This window comes from Ciconia boyciana, chromosome 21 (assembly GCF_034638445.1).
Source record: "Ciconia boyciana chromosome 21, ASM3463844v1, whole genome shotgun sequence".
Taxonomy (NCBI): Eukaryota; Metazoa; Chordata; class Aves; order Ciconiiformes; family Ciconiidae; genus Ciconia; species Ciconia boyciana.
This window is the reverse complement of record NC_132954.1, coordinates 5,144,268-5,158,056: the sequence shown is the minus strand read 5'-3', so window position 1 is coordinate 5,158,056 and position 13,789 is coordinate 5,144,268. Positions and strand designations below refer to the sequence as shown.

At 61.1% G+C, this 13,789-nt stretch overlaps 1 protein-coding gene across 1 annotated transcript; it reads left to right on the top strand.

Annotated features, from left to right (window-relative positions):
• Window positions 1-3,361: 3,361 nt before the first annotated feature.
• On the top strand, window positions 3,362-13,482 carry MFSD2A (MFSD2 lysolipid transporter A, lysophospholipid). The gene is made up of 14 exons (XM_072885206.1): window positions 3,362-3,486; window positions 3,585-3,707; window positions 4,227-4,351; window positions 7,837-7,960; window positions 8,093-8,171; window positions 8,756-8,928; window positions 9,040-9,130; window positions 9,757-9,878; window positions 10,184-10,267; window positions 11,192-11,275; window positions 11,606-11,718; window positions 11,930-12,073; window positions 12,278-12,454; window positions 12,828-13,482. The coding sequence occupies exons 1-14, from the start codon at window positions 3,409-3,411 to the stop codon at window positions 12,883-12,885; spliced, it is 1,575 nt and encodes a 524-aa protein (XP_072741307.1). The 5' UTR covers window positions 3,362-3,408; the 3' UTR covers window positions 12,886-13,482.
• The last annotated feature ends 307 nt before the right edge of the window (window positions 13,483-13,789 follow it).

Sequence of the window (13,789 nt, the reverse complement as noted above, 5' to 3'; positions counted from 1 at the left end):
ACCATCGGCTCCAGCCCTGCTGCCTCTTCAGCCCCCCTGGATCCATTTTGCTCCCAGCACACCCTGGCCGATGCCCAGAGATGTCCTGAGCCCTGGAGAAGCTCTGCGGTGTGTGGGGCAGGGCTATCCCCAAGCCAGGGAGCCACACCGAGGCTGGTCCACAGCCCCCCAACAGCTCTGGGACCCGCTCGCTGCCTTTTGCCCTCAAGCCCGTGCTCCCTGTCCTGGCTGGCCCGGCCTGGCAGGGCTGTCTGGTTTCGGGTGCTCTCACGCTTGCTCAGCTCCCGCGCCGGGCTGTGCCAGATCCGCAACACCAGGGAGGTGTGGGTGGCAGGCGGGATGGCAGAGCCATCATCCACTGGAGCAGCCCCCATCCCTATCCCTGTCCCCGGGGCTGAACCATGTCCCCAGGGCCAGAATTTGGGTCCCAGCTCCTGAAGAGTCACCCCCAGAGCCCGACGGTGTCCCTGGCTCAGGGATGTGGAGGCTGGGATGGCGTAGCATCACCGTCAGAGGGTTATTTGAGCTCTGGTCTTGCCTGCAAGACCATCACGCTGAGCTGGTCCTGGTGCCAAAGGTGACCCTGTGAGTGGCCCAGCCCCAGCCACCTGTGGGTCCATGGGGACCCCAAGCCTGGTGGGAGCTGCTGCACTGACATCCCCACCGGGATCAGCCCTTGGCAGCTCATTTATTGCTGTGAGGATCCCCCAGAGCATCTGCCTGGGAGGAAGGTCTAAAATCCCCCACCAGAAATTGTGCAATACCAGACTTCGGGGAGAAAATCCTCCTAATCCGGGGAAATCCTGGTCTTTCTATTTCTCTTACTTCATATGTAAGGCAGGGCAACACCTATCTGTGCTCTTTCTGCACAATCTCCAGCACAAAGGGCGGCTCATTGTTCCCCTAAAGCCGCGTCTGCCCGGGAGGCAGTTTCCCAGCGCTTTGCTCAAGGACAGGAATGCCAAAAGCATCAGGAGCTGAGGAGCCCCTGGGACAAAGGGAGCAGCGCAATAGTGCTGGGGCCAAACACAGTGGGGAGCTGAGGACAAGATTACCCTGTCTCCGGGGAGCCTGGTCCCTCCAGGGCGGGCAAGTGCCACCACGGGATTCCCCTCTGCTCCTGCGCAAGAGGCCTTCTCTGTGGTGAGGGAAACTGAGGCACAGAGCAGGGGCCCCACACCGAGCCTGGAGGGTGTTGACCCAAACATGCCTCCCCTGCAGATCCCTGCTTATGCGTGGCAGGGGAACAGAGCGCTTTGGGGTACCCAAATCTGTGCTTTGGGGTGGCGCAGGACGGGGCTCAGCCAGGGACGCAGGCTCACGTGGATGTCCCCAGGGGCTGCAGTGATGCTGCTCGGGGACGCAGTCATCCCCAGCAAGAAGGCGTCCAGGGCCCTCTGCTCCGCGCCAGCACCCAGAGCCAGCAGTGAGCTGGCCACAGCCACATGGCACTGCCACATACTCCTCTTGGCCACCCGGCACAGGAGGCCACACAGACCCTGAAACCGAGACCTCTTAAACTGTTTGTGCTGCTCACTTCAGTGCAGGGTCATGATGCTCGTCCCAATCTCCCAAGCTATGATGCTCAGGGAGGGCAGAGCCCAGCCAACTCATCACACAAGTGCGCCAGCAGACGTACAAACCCGTCCCCGATATGAAGCTCCTTTCTCCTGGGGAACCTGGGGGGCTTCCAGCTCGCACTGGGGTGTCTGCCCGGTGCCAGATGCACCCAAGCCAGCACGGCACAGCAGGGCAAGGAGCCCAAGGCAGGTATCTGCCAAACCGGCCGGGCAAGTGGCATTGCCCACACCTCGCTCCCCTCTTGCTTCAAGGTATTTTGCGTCACTGAACAAATTTGGACAGCCCGAAGCCTCACATGGGCCCCCTTCCCTGGTGGGTGGCATCCCTGAGTGCCCAGCGTGGCGAGGCACAGGGCTGTGACACGTGGCAGTGCAGGGGGAACCCGCCGCACACGTTGTACGAGGGGCCGGAAACCATGAGTCAACAGTGACACCAGCTCAGTGCTCCTGAAACCGGGGAGTGCCCGGAGCTGCTGTGCCACCACTCTGTGCCAGGGGCCACCAGCCCCACTTGTCCCCAGTGCCCGCTCAGGCTCTGCTGCATCCCAGGTCCCTGCTCGGCGCCAGCTGCCCGTCCTGCCTGCCTGTCCTCCCTGGCTGTCCTCCTTGCCTATGCTCCCTGCCTGTCCCCTTCCCCATGTAATTGCAGCTCCAAGTAGCGATCAGGCGATGGCACCGGGTGCCACGCTGGCCCTGCTGGCTTGTCCCCACTATGCAGCTGCATCTCGTGGCACATCTCACGGTGATCTTTGGACCCTGGTGGCCTGAGCCGAGCAGAGTCGGTGGCTGTCACTGTGGTGACATGGCACCGGCATGGGTGTACATGTGCCCGCCGGTGGGCAAACAGCACCCGGCACAGCCAAGAGGTGCTGGGATTGATGTCCATGTGGCTATCCAGCACAGGGGACACCACAGGTGTCCCAAGGAGAGGTACTGGGGCCCGGGAGCCACCATCGCCCACGGAAGCTGTTGTGTAGCAGCCAGGGGCCACGGGTGCTGATGCTTCACTTCAGCCCCTTCGATGGGCCCACACGGAGGGGGGTTAAGAGCGGGGCCACGCTGGGGCTGGCACTGAGGGTCTCCAGTCCCCAGGCCTCACTAGCTGGTGCCACTGGGAACCCATGGGACAGGGAGGGTGATGGAGCCTTCCAGCCCTGACCCCTTGTAGGGCAACGCGGTGTTCGCTCAGCCTCTGCCACCACCGGGGCACCTGGGAGGGGCGTGGGATGGAGGGACGGGGGGTGCAGAAAGGGGAGGGATGGAGGGATGAAGGGCTGGGATGGAGGGAAGGGATGGAGTGGGGGGATGAGGGATGGGGGAATGGAGGGATGGAGATGGAGGTTTGGGGGACAAGGGATGAGCATGAGGGATGGGGGAATGGACGGATGAAGGGCTGGGACAGAGGGAAGGGATGGAGTGGGGGTTGAGGGAAGGGGAATGGAGGGATGAGGATGAGGGATGGGGGAATGGAGGGATGGAGATGGAAGTTTGGGGGAAGAGGGATGGGGGAATAGAGGGATGGGGATGGAAGTTTGGGGGATGAGGATGAGGGATGGGGGAACGGAGGGATGGGGATGGAAGTTTGGGGGATGAGGGATGGAGAAGGGAGGGAGGGGGGATGGGGGACAGAGGAGGCGTGGAGGAAAGCCAGGGCCGCAGGGGTGGGAGGACGGAGGGAAGGGGCTGGGGGCTGGAGGCAGGCCCGGGGCAGGAGGAGGAGGAGGAGGAGGAGGCCGCTGCCCCGGGAGGCGGGGGCGGGAGCGGGGCGGGGCGCTGCCGGTACAAGGCCCGCGCGGGCGGAGGCGCGGCCCCATTCATCGCGCACGGCATGGCCGGGGGCGGCGGCGCGGAGCGGGCCCGGCCCGGGGGGCTCCTGCCGCCCGCCTGCCGCCAGCCCCGCCGCAGGGTGAGCTCGGGGCCGGGCCGGGCTGGGGGGGGGGCGGACCGGGTCGGGTCGGGTCGGGGGGCGCTTCCCGGCCGCGCTAACACCGAGCCCGGTTGCAGGAGAGCCGGGAGAGGCTGTCGGTGTGCAGCAAGCTGTGCTACGCCGTCGGGGGGGCCCCCTACCAGATCACGGGCTGCGCGCTCGGCTTCTTCCTCCAGATCTACCTCCTGGACGTGGCGCAGGTACGGGGGGTGCCCGGTAAGGGAGGGTGTGTCGGTCACGAGGAGTCGCGGTCCTGCGTGGACGTCGGCCCGAAGGCTGGGGGTTTCCACCGGGCCGGCCCCACGCGCGGAGCCGTGTGACCGCTCCGTGCTTCAGGCTACGAAATGGGCTTGCGGTGTCCGTCCCGTGGGATGCGGGGTCTGTCCCACGAAACCCACAGCGTTCCGGGTCGGTGTGAAATGGGGAGGGAGAAGTGCCCGTGGGGCACCCCCGTGCTGGCTGTGGGGTGGGTTTTGGGGAGATCCACTCCAGGACAGCGGGAGTTTGGTGTGGAAAGAGTGTGGTGGGGCAGCGCTGTGAGGGACCGGGTCACCGTGCCTCAAATCCCACTGAACGAGGGGAAGAGGCCGAGGGATCTGTCCCCTGCTCCCAAAGGGCAGTGGGGTTGCGGTACGGTTGGGAAGGTCCTGAGGAGCTCAGGAAGGGCAGCCGGGGGCATGGGGGTTTGCGTGTCCTGACACAAGACCTTCTTCCTGCAGCTGGACCCTTTCTATGCCTCCATCATCCTGTTTGTGGGGCGAGCCTGGGATGCCATCACGGACCCCATGGTGGGCTTCTTCATCAGCAAAACATCGTGGACCCCCTTTGGCCGCCTGATGCCCTGGTAAGAGCCGCCTGTAGCACCCTGCATCCCTGTCTGATGTGTCACAGCGCTTCCAGTCCTTTGGCATGAGGTTTGTAGGGCAGGACATGCTGACACCCTGTCTCACCCAGGTGAGATGCCAAGTGCTCCAAAAAGCCCATGGTGCTGCCAATAGCTGGGGCTTCAAGTCTGTGCCTGTTACTCTGACAGGTCCCAAGCCATCCCCGTACGAGCTGGGCCCGGTTATCCTCCGTGTCACTGCGCCTGCAGCAGCTCCAGCCTCCCTGAGAGCTGCCCCGGTGCCATGCTCCGCCACTGGACTTTGTTCCCCTGGCACTTGCTGAGCCCTGGCCGGTGGCAGGGCTGCGTTGCCAGCGGAGCAGGTGGCATTGCAGCCATAGGGAGGAGGGATGGGGGTGTGAGCGGTCGATGCGTGGTGGTGGGGTGCCTGCTGACAGTCACGAGGATGCTCTTCTGGCAGGAAGACAGCTGTCATGGATCTGGGTGTCTGCACGTCAGTTCTTCCACCGCCTTTGGGAGCGGGGTGCTGAGCGAAGGGGTGCCGAAGGGAGTCGGAGCAGATGGGATGGGGTTTGTGAAGCCCCAAAGGGCTGGTGCCTGCACTCAGGGCAGACTTAGGATGTCCGTGAACACCTGCCCCTGCGCAGGACAGGGAGCATTGCAGGGTGCTAATGCCTAAGTGTGGACATGGTGGCATGTCTTGCGCTAAAATAACCCACGTCCTGAGTGCCTGCGGGATTACTGAAATACAATGCAGCAAAGGGGGTGGGCATGGGGGGAGTGGAATTAGAGGGACGCAGTCCTTTCCCCCGCAGATTATACCCTCTGCTTCCGGGCTTTCCTGGAATAGCTCTGGGCAGTGGCAGTCGGCTGTTGTTAAAGCCAGGCTCCATGCATGGCCTGAAATAGCTTCTCTGCAGCCGCATGTGTGGCGGGGTCTGGGGTCTGGAGATTAGAGCAGGGCTGCCTGCCCAGAGCCGCCCGGGTGTGCGGGCAGGGCTGCGCGGGATAGCCATGTGTGCTCGGATGGCTGCTGCAGCTCCGCTCTCTGTAATCTTGCATCCTTGAGTCAGGGGGTGGGGATGGAGCGGCTGCATTCCTCCAAACGGCTCCTGCTTCATTAAAATTAGCCAGAGCTTTTGACTTGTGCTGGGCCCCTCAGCAGTGCTGGGGCAGCCGGCTGCGAGGAGCTTGCTGCTATTGTACATGGCTCAAGGGCAACCAGCTGAGTCCAATTTGGATGGAGTTGAGATGAATTTAAACCTCCCAAACTCAGGGTTCGTTGGCTGTGGTGGGGCTGCACAGCCCCAGGCTGGTGTGGCTGTGGAGCTGCTCTCTGCCTCAGTTTCCCTGTGTGCAAAGCCAGGAGCCGCAGGTGCTGAAGGACGTGGCTGCGCGGTGGCCTTAGAGGCTGCTGCCTGACCCCAACCCTCAGCACCCGTGAGGTGACCCTGTGTAATCCCCCTGTGTGCAAGGGTTTATTGTCCAAAGTTTCTGCCGGGCTCTGGAGGGTCTGATCTGTAAGGCTGAGCCCCAGCCAGCTGCCGGCAGCTCTAGCTCAAAGCTCGGGGCTACTCTGGCCACTCAGAAGGGAGAGGAGACCCTCCCTGAGGGCCATCACCCCTCTCCCTTTCAGTTCTTTCTTTTTGAAACACTTTTTGGCACTTTTTGTCCCAGCGACTCATCCACTGGCTGCCTCCTCCTCTCCCCTGGCCTCAGGGACCCCGCTCTGTCCCCAGCCCTGAGCAGGTCCCCGTTTCCTCGACCATCCCAGACTTCCCAGTGACCAAACTTTTCCTTGATGTGTTGGTGACTGAAGAGGCTCGGCTTTGACCTTCCTTCTCCGGGGCAGCAGCCGTTTGCAAACAGTTAACCGCCAGTCTGGGAAGGGGTGTGCAAGCCGTGGCACAAAGGAACACACCATCGCGTCTCGGCCAATGAGCGGGCGAGCGCGTCACCACAACCTCCGAAACCTCTTCCAGCTTCTTAATCACCTTGGTCAGGGGTAACTCGCAGTCACTTGTCTGCCACTGCCAGGAGCTGCTGGTCAGCCCTGGCCAGGGTTCAGCACCCTCGTCCCAGGGTGCTGGGGTGGGCCCGCGGGGGATTCTGACGTGCATGCGCTGGCGCCCATGGTGAGAGTGACGTGGTTCCCGCCGCGCGGCTGCGGTGACTCATTCAAAATTTCCCTTGGCTCCACGTATGCATGAGGTGATAAGCGGGTGGGAGGAGTGGCTGGAGCTGGCTCGCCCCTTTCCTTCCCCCCTCGCTGCCGGGGTGACGTGCACGCAGAAAAATGTGCATGTGTTGGGTCCTGTGCAATGCCTCTGCCAGTTCTCCATCCCTGGAGATTTGGTTTCTCGCTCTTCCCCCACCCCCCCCTCCACCCCCCCTTAAATTTAAACTTTACATCCTGTACGTCAGCCCGGACGGAAAGATCTTGCCGTACCCTGGCAGCGGAGCGGCAGAGGGCCAGCCCTGACCATGCATGGCTCTGTCTCGTGTCCGGTTCTGCTGGCTTCATTCCAGGATGCAGCCTCTGGCCAGTAGTTTGTGGAGCGCAGGGTGCTTGTAAATCCCCAAGCAAAATCAGTCTCCTAAACAGATGTGAATGCAACCTCAACACCTGGCTCGCTTCCCTCCGGGAGGAGGAATTCCTCCCGTCCCCTCCCGGGTGACGGGGGGACCTGGGTGCTTGTGGTGTCCTCGGGCTGCTGGTGTGGGGTAGAGCTGTTTCCCGTCTGGGTTGCAGCAGGACAAGGGTTGCGAGATGTGCTGGATGAAGCGGAGAGATGCTCTGGGTGGCTTCCCGCTGTGATCGCCCTAGCTGGCTGGTCCTGCTGGGACTGCTGCCAAGGCCCAGCGCTTGAGCAATCCCCTCTGATCCTCTGTTGTGCTTTGCATCCTGTGTCCCTGTGCCCACAGCTCCGGGAGGCTGGGCAGCCTGCTGCTGGCTGGTGGTTTGCCCCATCCCTGCCAGCAGAACAGAGCTGACCCTGGGACCAGGGCTCAGGGGGGTTGGCAGCAAAGCCAGGCTGCTGGGGAGCAGGGCTGTGCTGCCTGGCTGCTCCCCAGCCCTTGCCGGGACGAGGGAGGTGATTACGTCCCGCTAAACACGCAGCAGTGCTGCCGGGGAGAGAGGTCAGGGCTGGGGGTGGAAGCTGAAGGCAGGAGCAAATCAATCCCTTTCATCGAAGCAGGGATGTCTGTTTTTGCAAATAAAGCTCTTCCCTGGAAGTCTGAGTCAGCTCTTCCCGTTCCCACCCTGTGAGACCTGAGCTGCTGCCTTCAGCCTGGACTGAATCACCCCTGTGGCAACCACCTCCTGTCCAAGTGTTGGAGCAGGGTGGGCCACCCCAGGGCAGCTCAGGACCCCCCAAAATCAGATGGCTGAACCCCACTGGACACATGGTAGGGGGGAGAGCTGGGCTGGTGGGGCTACCCAGGCGCTGCGTGCCTGCGAGGCTAACACTGTTCTCCCAAAGGATCATCTTCTCCACCCCATTTGCTGTCATCTCCTACTTTCTCATCTGGTTTGTGCCGGACATCTCCAGAGGCCAAGTCATGTGGTACCTTGTCTTCTACTGCATCTTCCAGACCCTTGTGACGGTGAGTTGGGCTCTGCGCACACCAGGGCCGGTGGGTGAGGGATGGAGAGGATGAATCCCTGCCTTCACCTCACTGAGCTACGCAGAGGGGCAGGTTCCCATGCCTGAGCTAATTCTCCTCGTGCCGTTGCAGTGCTTCCACGTGCCCTACTCTGCGCTGACCATGTTCATCAGCAGGGAGCAGAGTGAGCGGGACTCAGCCACCGCCTACCGTAAGAGCATTTCCTTCCCTTTCTCGCCATGGCTGGCGGGCAGCCGGTGCTCAGCTCCTTTGCTGCAGCTCTTGCTGGAGCATGATCTTCCTCCAGATGCCCTGCAGGAAGGGCTCATTTGATCACGCCAAGGACGTGTGTGATGAACATCATTCAGGGCTTGAATTGCAGCTGGTCTAGCTCTTCCCATTCCTCTTCCCCAGCTCCTCCAGCAGCCATCCTTGTCTAGTCTGGTGAGAGCTGGGGAGGTGGTCCCTGTTATGGCCAAGTGCCTGGAGCAGATGATGGGGGATCTGAGCTCCCAAGTCTTTCCTCCTGCTCTGTCATACAGCAGAGGCAGCAGCATGACCAAGTCTTGGCCTCGCTCCCTGCCTCAGTTTCCCCAGCAGACTCTCCTTCCCTGTGTAGCACAGGCTTTATCACTTGATGATTTGGAGGGAGCTGTAGGAGAGCTGGGCTGGCTCATTTCTCCTGGTGAAGGGCAGTGATTTGCAGCTGGGGAGGCTCTGCTGTGGAGAAGGGTTTTGCACCCATGTCCTGGGTGCCCAAGGGCTGTGCTCAGTCCCACCGGCCTCTCTCTCCAGGTATGACAGTGGAAGTGCTGGGCACCGTGCTGGGCACTGCCATCCAGGGCCAGATCGTGGGCAAGGTGATTACTCCGTGCATCGAGAGCCCTCTCTTCATCGGCAAGACCAACTCCTCAGTGGCCTTGGAGGAGCTAAACATGACCCATGACACCGGGTCGCTCACAGACACAGTAAGCTGGGGGGACCTGCTGGCAATCCCTGCCATACTCTCCTTGCCTTTTTGACCGGGCTGGCTCCTGGGATGAGCCCACTCCCTCACCGCTCTCTCCTCTCTTGCGCAGAGAAATGCCTACATGATCGCTGCGGGGGTCATCGGGGGACTCTACATCCTCTGTGCTGTGATCCTGTCGGTGGGCGTGCGGGAGAAGAGAGGTGAGGCTTGAGACGTGACGGAATACTCTGGACTCATGGAAATGCTGTGGCTCCTGCCAGGGGCTCCTCAGGAGCCCGGCTGAGCTCTTGGCCCCGTGTTTGTGGGTCGAGCACCAGAGGAGAGGGGCAGGTAGAGCTGAGGTCTGGGTATGGGGGCCTGGGGAAGGCGCTGCAGAAGGGCAGCGCTGTGGGCAGGAGGCCAGAGCATCTCCAGGGTACGTTGCAGCACAGCCCTGAGGACTTAGCTCTCTGCTCTGCACCGTCAGAGATAAACGCTATCTTGCAGTTTTGTCTGGCCAAGCTTGCTAGTGCCAACTAGGGCATCTCGGGGTGAGGCGATATCCAAAGTCCAGTAGCTTCTGTCCTTCCCTCCCTCTGCTTTGTGATCAGCTCTGCTTATCAGAATCAGCCAGGCCATCTTCTGCCTTCCATGGGGCTGAGGGACGCCTGGGTGAGGGCAGGGAGATCCCTGCAGGCATTGCCCTGACTCCCTTGGGGTGGGATGCTGTAGGTGGGCAGGGGCTCATGCAGGGTGCTCAGCAGCAGGCGTGAGGCACTGCACCCCTTGCACCCAAGGGTGCTGTTTCAGCGGGTCTAATGATGGGCTGATTTGCTCTGCTCCCCAGAGTCCTCTGAGCTCCAGTCGGACGAGCCTGTCTCCTTCTTCCAGGGGCTGAAGCTGGTGATGAACCACGGTCCCTACATCAAGCTCATTGCCGGCTTCCTCTTCACCTCGCTGGCCTTCATGGTAAGCACAGCGGGGCTTGGAGGATGGGGGAAAGGGAATGGCAGCAGCACAGCTTGGAGATGTCTGGGGGACGAGCCACGTAGGGCCCAAATAGGATCCCGGCAGGCTGGGAGCATCTGAGGTGGCAGCTCAATGAGCCGGAGCTGCCCCAAGCAGAGAGGAAGGGATGTGGCCTCGTGCCTTTGGATGGGTCGGTGAATGGCCGCTTTCTTCCCCTCCTCGCGCTTTGGGCGCAGCCTTGCGAAGAAGAGCGCGTGGCTCCGGGGTGCCCATCCTCCCCTAACTGCTGTCTGCCTCCTCTGCAGCTGCTGGAGGGCAACTTTGCCCTCTTCTGCACCTACACCCTGGGCTTCCGCAACGAGTTCCAGAACATCCTCCTAGCCATCATGGTGCGTATGGCCCTCTCCTGGAGCCCCTCGGGGACAAAACTGTGGTGGGACGCGCGCCGTGGGATCCCCCGGGTCCTCCCCAGGAGCTGGCATGGGATGGGTGCTCCGTGGGCTGAGGGGAAGGGAGGCTGTAGGGCTGCAATAGTCCGTTGCGGGGACAGTGACCGAAGGTCCCCTGAGAGAAGGGAAGGGAGAAGGAGCTGCCAAATGTCCTGCAAAGGCCGGGCGGGTTGGCAGGAACAGCGAAGCCTTTGTTCCTGTGTGAAGGCAACCAGAGACGGGGGAGACCAGGAGCCGTGGGGGCCTTTTGTCCGAATCCTGCCACTCCCTTCCCCCTCGCCTCAAGAAAAGGATTTCAGTGTTTACTGCCAGGAAGATGGAGCAAAACAGCTCCTTAAGAGCCCTTTCCAGCTTGCCTCATCCCTGGGAGCCCTTCCCACCCTCTCTGCTCGATAGGGCAGAGAGGTCCAAGGTGCCACGGTCCCCACAGAGCCTGGCTCTTGGCCATGCTGTGTGCAGGCAGTGGTGACAAGATCAAGGTCCCCTCCCAGCACTGAGGATCGAGTCAGGCCCTCCCTCTGTTTGGGCTCAGGTGTGCTGGCACCTGCCAGGTGCCCGAGGATGGTGGTGCTGGGTGCCAGGGTGCTCTGCACCGGGGAGGAGGTGGCCCCATGAGCCCGCTCCAGTTGTGAGCTCTCCTTCCCGGGAGCGGAGGCAGGCGAGGGATGGGGTGAGGGCAGGAGCGGGCAGCGTGGCTGCGTGGCTCCCAGGCCTGGGAGCATGTGGAAATCGGAGGTGCTGGAAAAAACTGGAAATGTGATGGGGGAGGCTGTGCCCAGGAGCTGCTCCTTGCTGGGAAAAGCTTTTCCCCCAGAGAAGAGCCAGGCTAGCTGGTGACACCACAACCCCTTTCTCTTCCCATAGCTCTCGGCCACCTTGACCATTCCCTTCTGGCAGTGGTTCCTTACCCGCTTTGGGAAGAAGACTGCTGTCTACGTGGGCATCTCGGTGAGTGGGTCCCCTCGGGCACAGAGGTGCACATGAGGATGGTGTTTCCCACACGGTGTGCGCAGAGCTGGGCCCCCCGAGGGGGCCTGGAGCTGGGCAGGGGCTGCTGCTCATGATGATTTGGTGCCCGTCCCTCATCCTGCTATTTGTGCTGCCATGGATGTGGCCAAGGCCAGCAGAAATGGCCACTGTGGGGCTCTGGGAGGAAGGCTGCACTGCTGCTTCCCCGGCCGTCCCTGCGGTCGGACGGCTGGCATGAAGGGAAGGGGAAAGGCCAAGGAGTTTGGGTCAGGCACTGCTGACACAACCTGGTTTCTGTCCCCTATCCAGTCTGCCATCCCCTTCCTCATCATGGTGGCTGTCCTGGACAGTAACCTCATCGTCACCTACATCGTGGCCGTTGCAGCTGGGATCAGCGTCGCAGCCGCCTTCCTCCTGCCCTGGTGAGTGCGAGGTCCTGGTGCTCTCAGCACCGCACCCCGAGAGCTGGGTAAGGTGCTTCCAGGGCCTGCTGGAGTGGTTAGAAATCCCTGGGAGGCCTTTTTGCAATGTTTTCAGCCCAAGATGGAGCTCTTGGAGGGAAATCCTCTCAGCAGGGAGAGGAGATGCTTTGTTGGCTCTGTCCTAGCGTTCACCATTCCGCTCTCTGCACAGGTCCATGCTCCCAGATGTCATAGATGACTTCAAGCTGCAGCACCCTGAGTCCCGTGGCCATGAAGCCATCTTCTTCTCCTTCTATGTCTTCTTCACCAAGTTCACCTCTGGGGTCTCCCTGGGCATCTCCACGCTCAGCTTAGAGTGAGTTTTTGTGTGGGGGCTGAGGAGGAGGGAGGGAGGCCAGCCTGGTGCCTCTGCATCCAGGCATCTCTGCTTCCCAAGGGCTGGGAAGGAGGTGGGGGGGGTCTAAATCCAGCTGTGGCTCCACAAACCTCTACCTGCAGGGACAGGTTTGCCTCCTACAAACTCGGTTTCCTTTGCCTGAAGGTCCCTTTCTGTCTGCAGCTTTGCAGGGTACCAGACCCGGGGCTGCTCCCAGCCCAGCAAGGTGCACTTCACCCTGAAGATGCTGGTGTCGGCCATGCCTGTGGGGTTGATCCTGCTGGGCCTGCTCCTGTTCAAGCTATACCCCATCGATGAGGAGAAGCGGAGGAAAAACAAGAAAGCCCTGCAGGACTTAAGGTGAGTGTCAGTGTGTGCTATGGAGGTACAAGCACAGCATGCCCGTGGGGTGTGTGGGGGCAGGATCGGGCCCAGACAGGTTGGGACACACTGTGATGTGTCCAGGAATCCTCCAGGACCCGTGGGAGGTGGGGTGAGGGAAGGGCTGGCTTGTTTTCCCAATCCTGATTTCCAAAGAGATGGCGTGAAGTGTTTGAGATCATCAGGGAACGCGCCCCAATTGCTAAAGAAAACTCCTTCAGGGACTGTGCAAGGCGGTGCCGTCCCTCTCAAGCCCTTTGGAGGCTCCTGTGCTCCAAGGCAGAGCTCTGCTCGGAGGCAGGGCTTGCTCCATGGCTCACTCCATGCCTCCTCCCCAACCCTTTGCCCCCAGGGAGGAGAGCAACAGCAGCTCGGAGTCGGACAACACAGAACTGGCCAGCATCGTGTGACCCCAGGCTGGGTCCATCCGCTCACACCGGGGCTCTCCGAAGGACTCGGCCCCTCCGGGGCTGGACCAGCCTTGTGCCGCTGTAGGTGTGCGCCATCGAGGAGCGCCTGGGAGAAGCCGTGCAGAGCATCCACCGACTCGAACACGAGATCTGTGCCGGTCTTGTGCCTTCCACGGGATCCACAGAGCGCTGGTAGTGTACATTACACGAATTGACCCTGAGGTACTTGTGTGCCTCGTGAGAAGCAAGCACTATTCCCTGCCGGGTCCTGGAGAGCAGAAAAGCCCGGAGCGGGATCCTTTTGCTCGTAACACTCGTGCCCGCTGCCTGTCTGTGCCCGGCCCGCGTGGGGCTGATTGCCTGTGGGACTGGGGGTAATGGTTAGTGTACATTACACTGTCAATGTGACTGCGCCAAGGACGTGAGCTCACCTCTGCTGTCTGTACATACGACACTAATTTGGAAAGCTGTTTTTTTTATAGAGCCTAATTAACTTAATGATGTAAATATGAAACTATTTCCTATTTGTATATATTTGTACAGAAACCAAACTCGAGGACCTATTAATATTAATTTACATAAAAGTGAAGGAAGTCAGCAGTGTGGGTGTGGAGGATTTTTTTTGTTTGGTTGCTGTTTTTTGCGGATGTCGGCAAGCCCAGGGTCCCTTTACCTGCCACGGGGCGCAGGATTGACTTCCCCTGAGCCGAAGGTGCAGAAATGCCATAATCCAGGCAGGCAGCCGTGCCCGGCAGCCCCTTACCCCCATGTGGCTCCTTGCACGGTGCCTGCGCCGCAGCAACCCAACAAAGGCTCTATTATTTTCTCCCTTTCAAGAGGGAATGGGGGTGGAGGGAGGAATGAAATGAAAGTGCTGGCTGCAGAGATTGTGAACCCAAAGCTG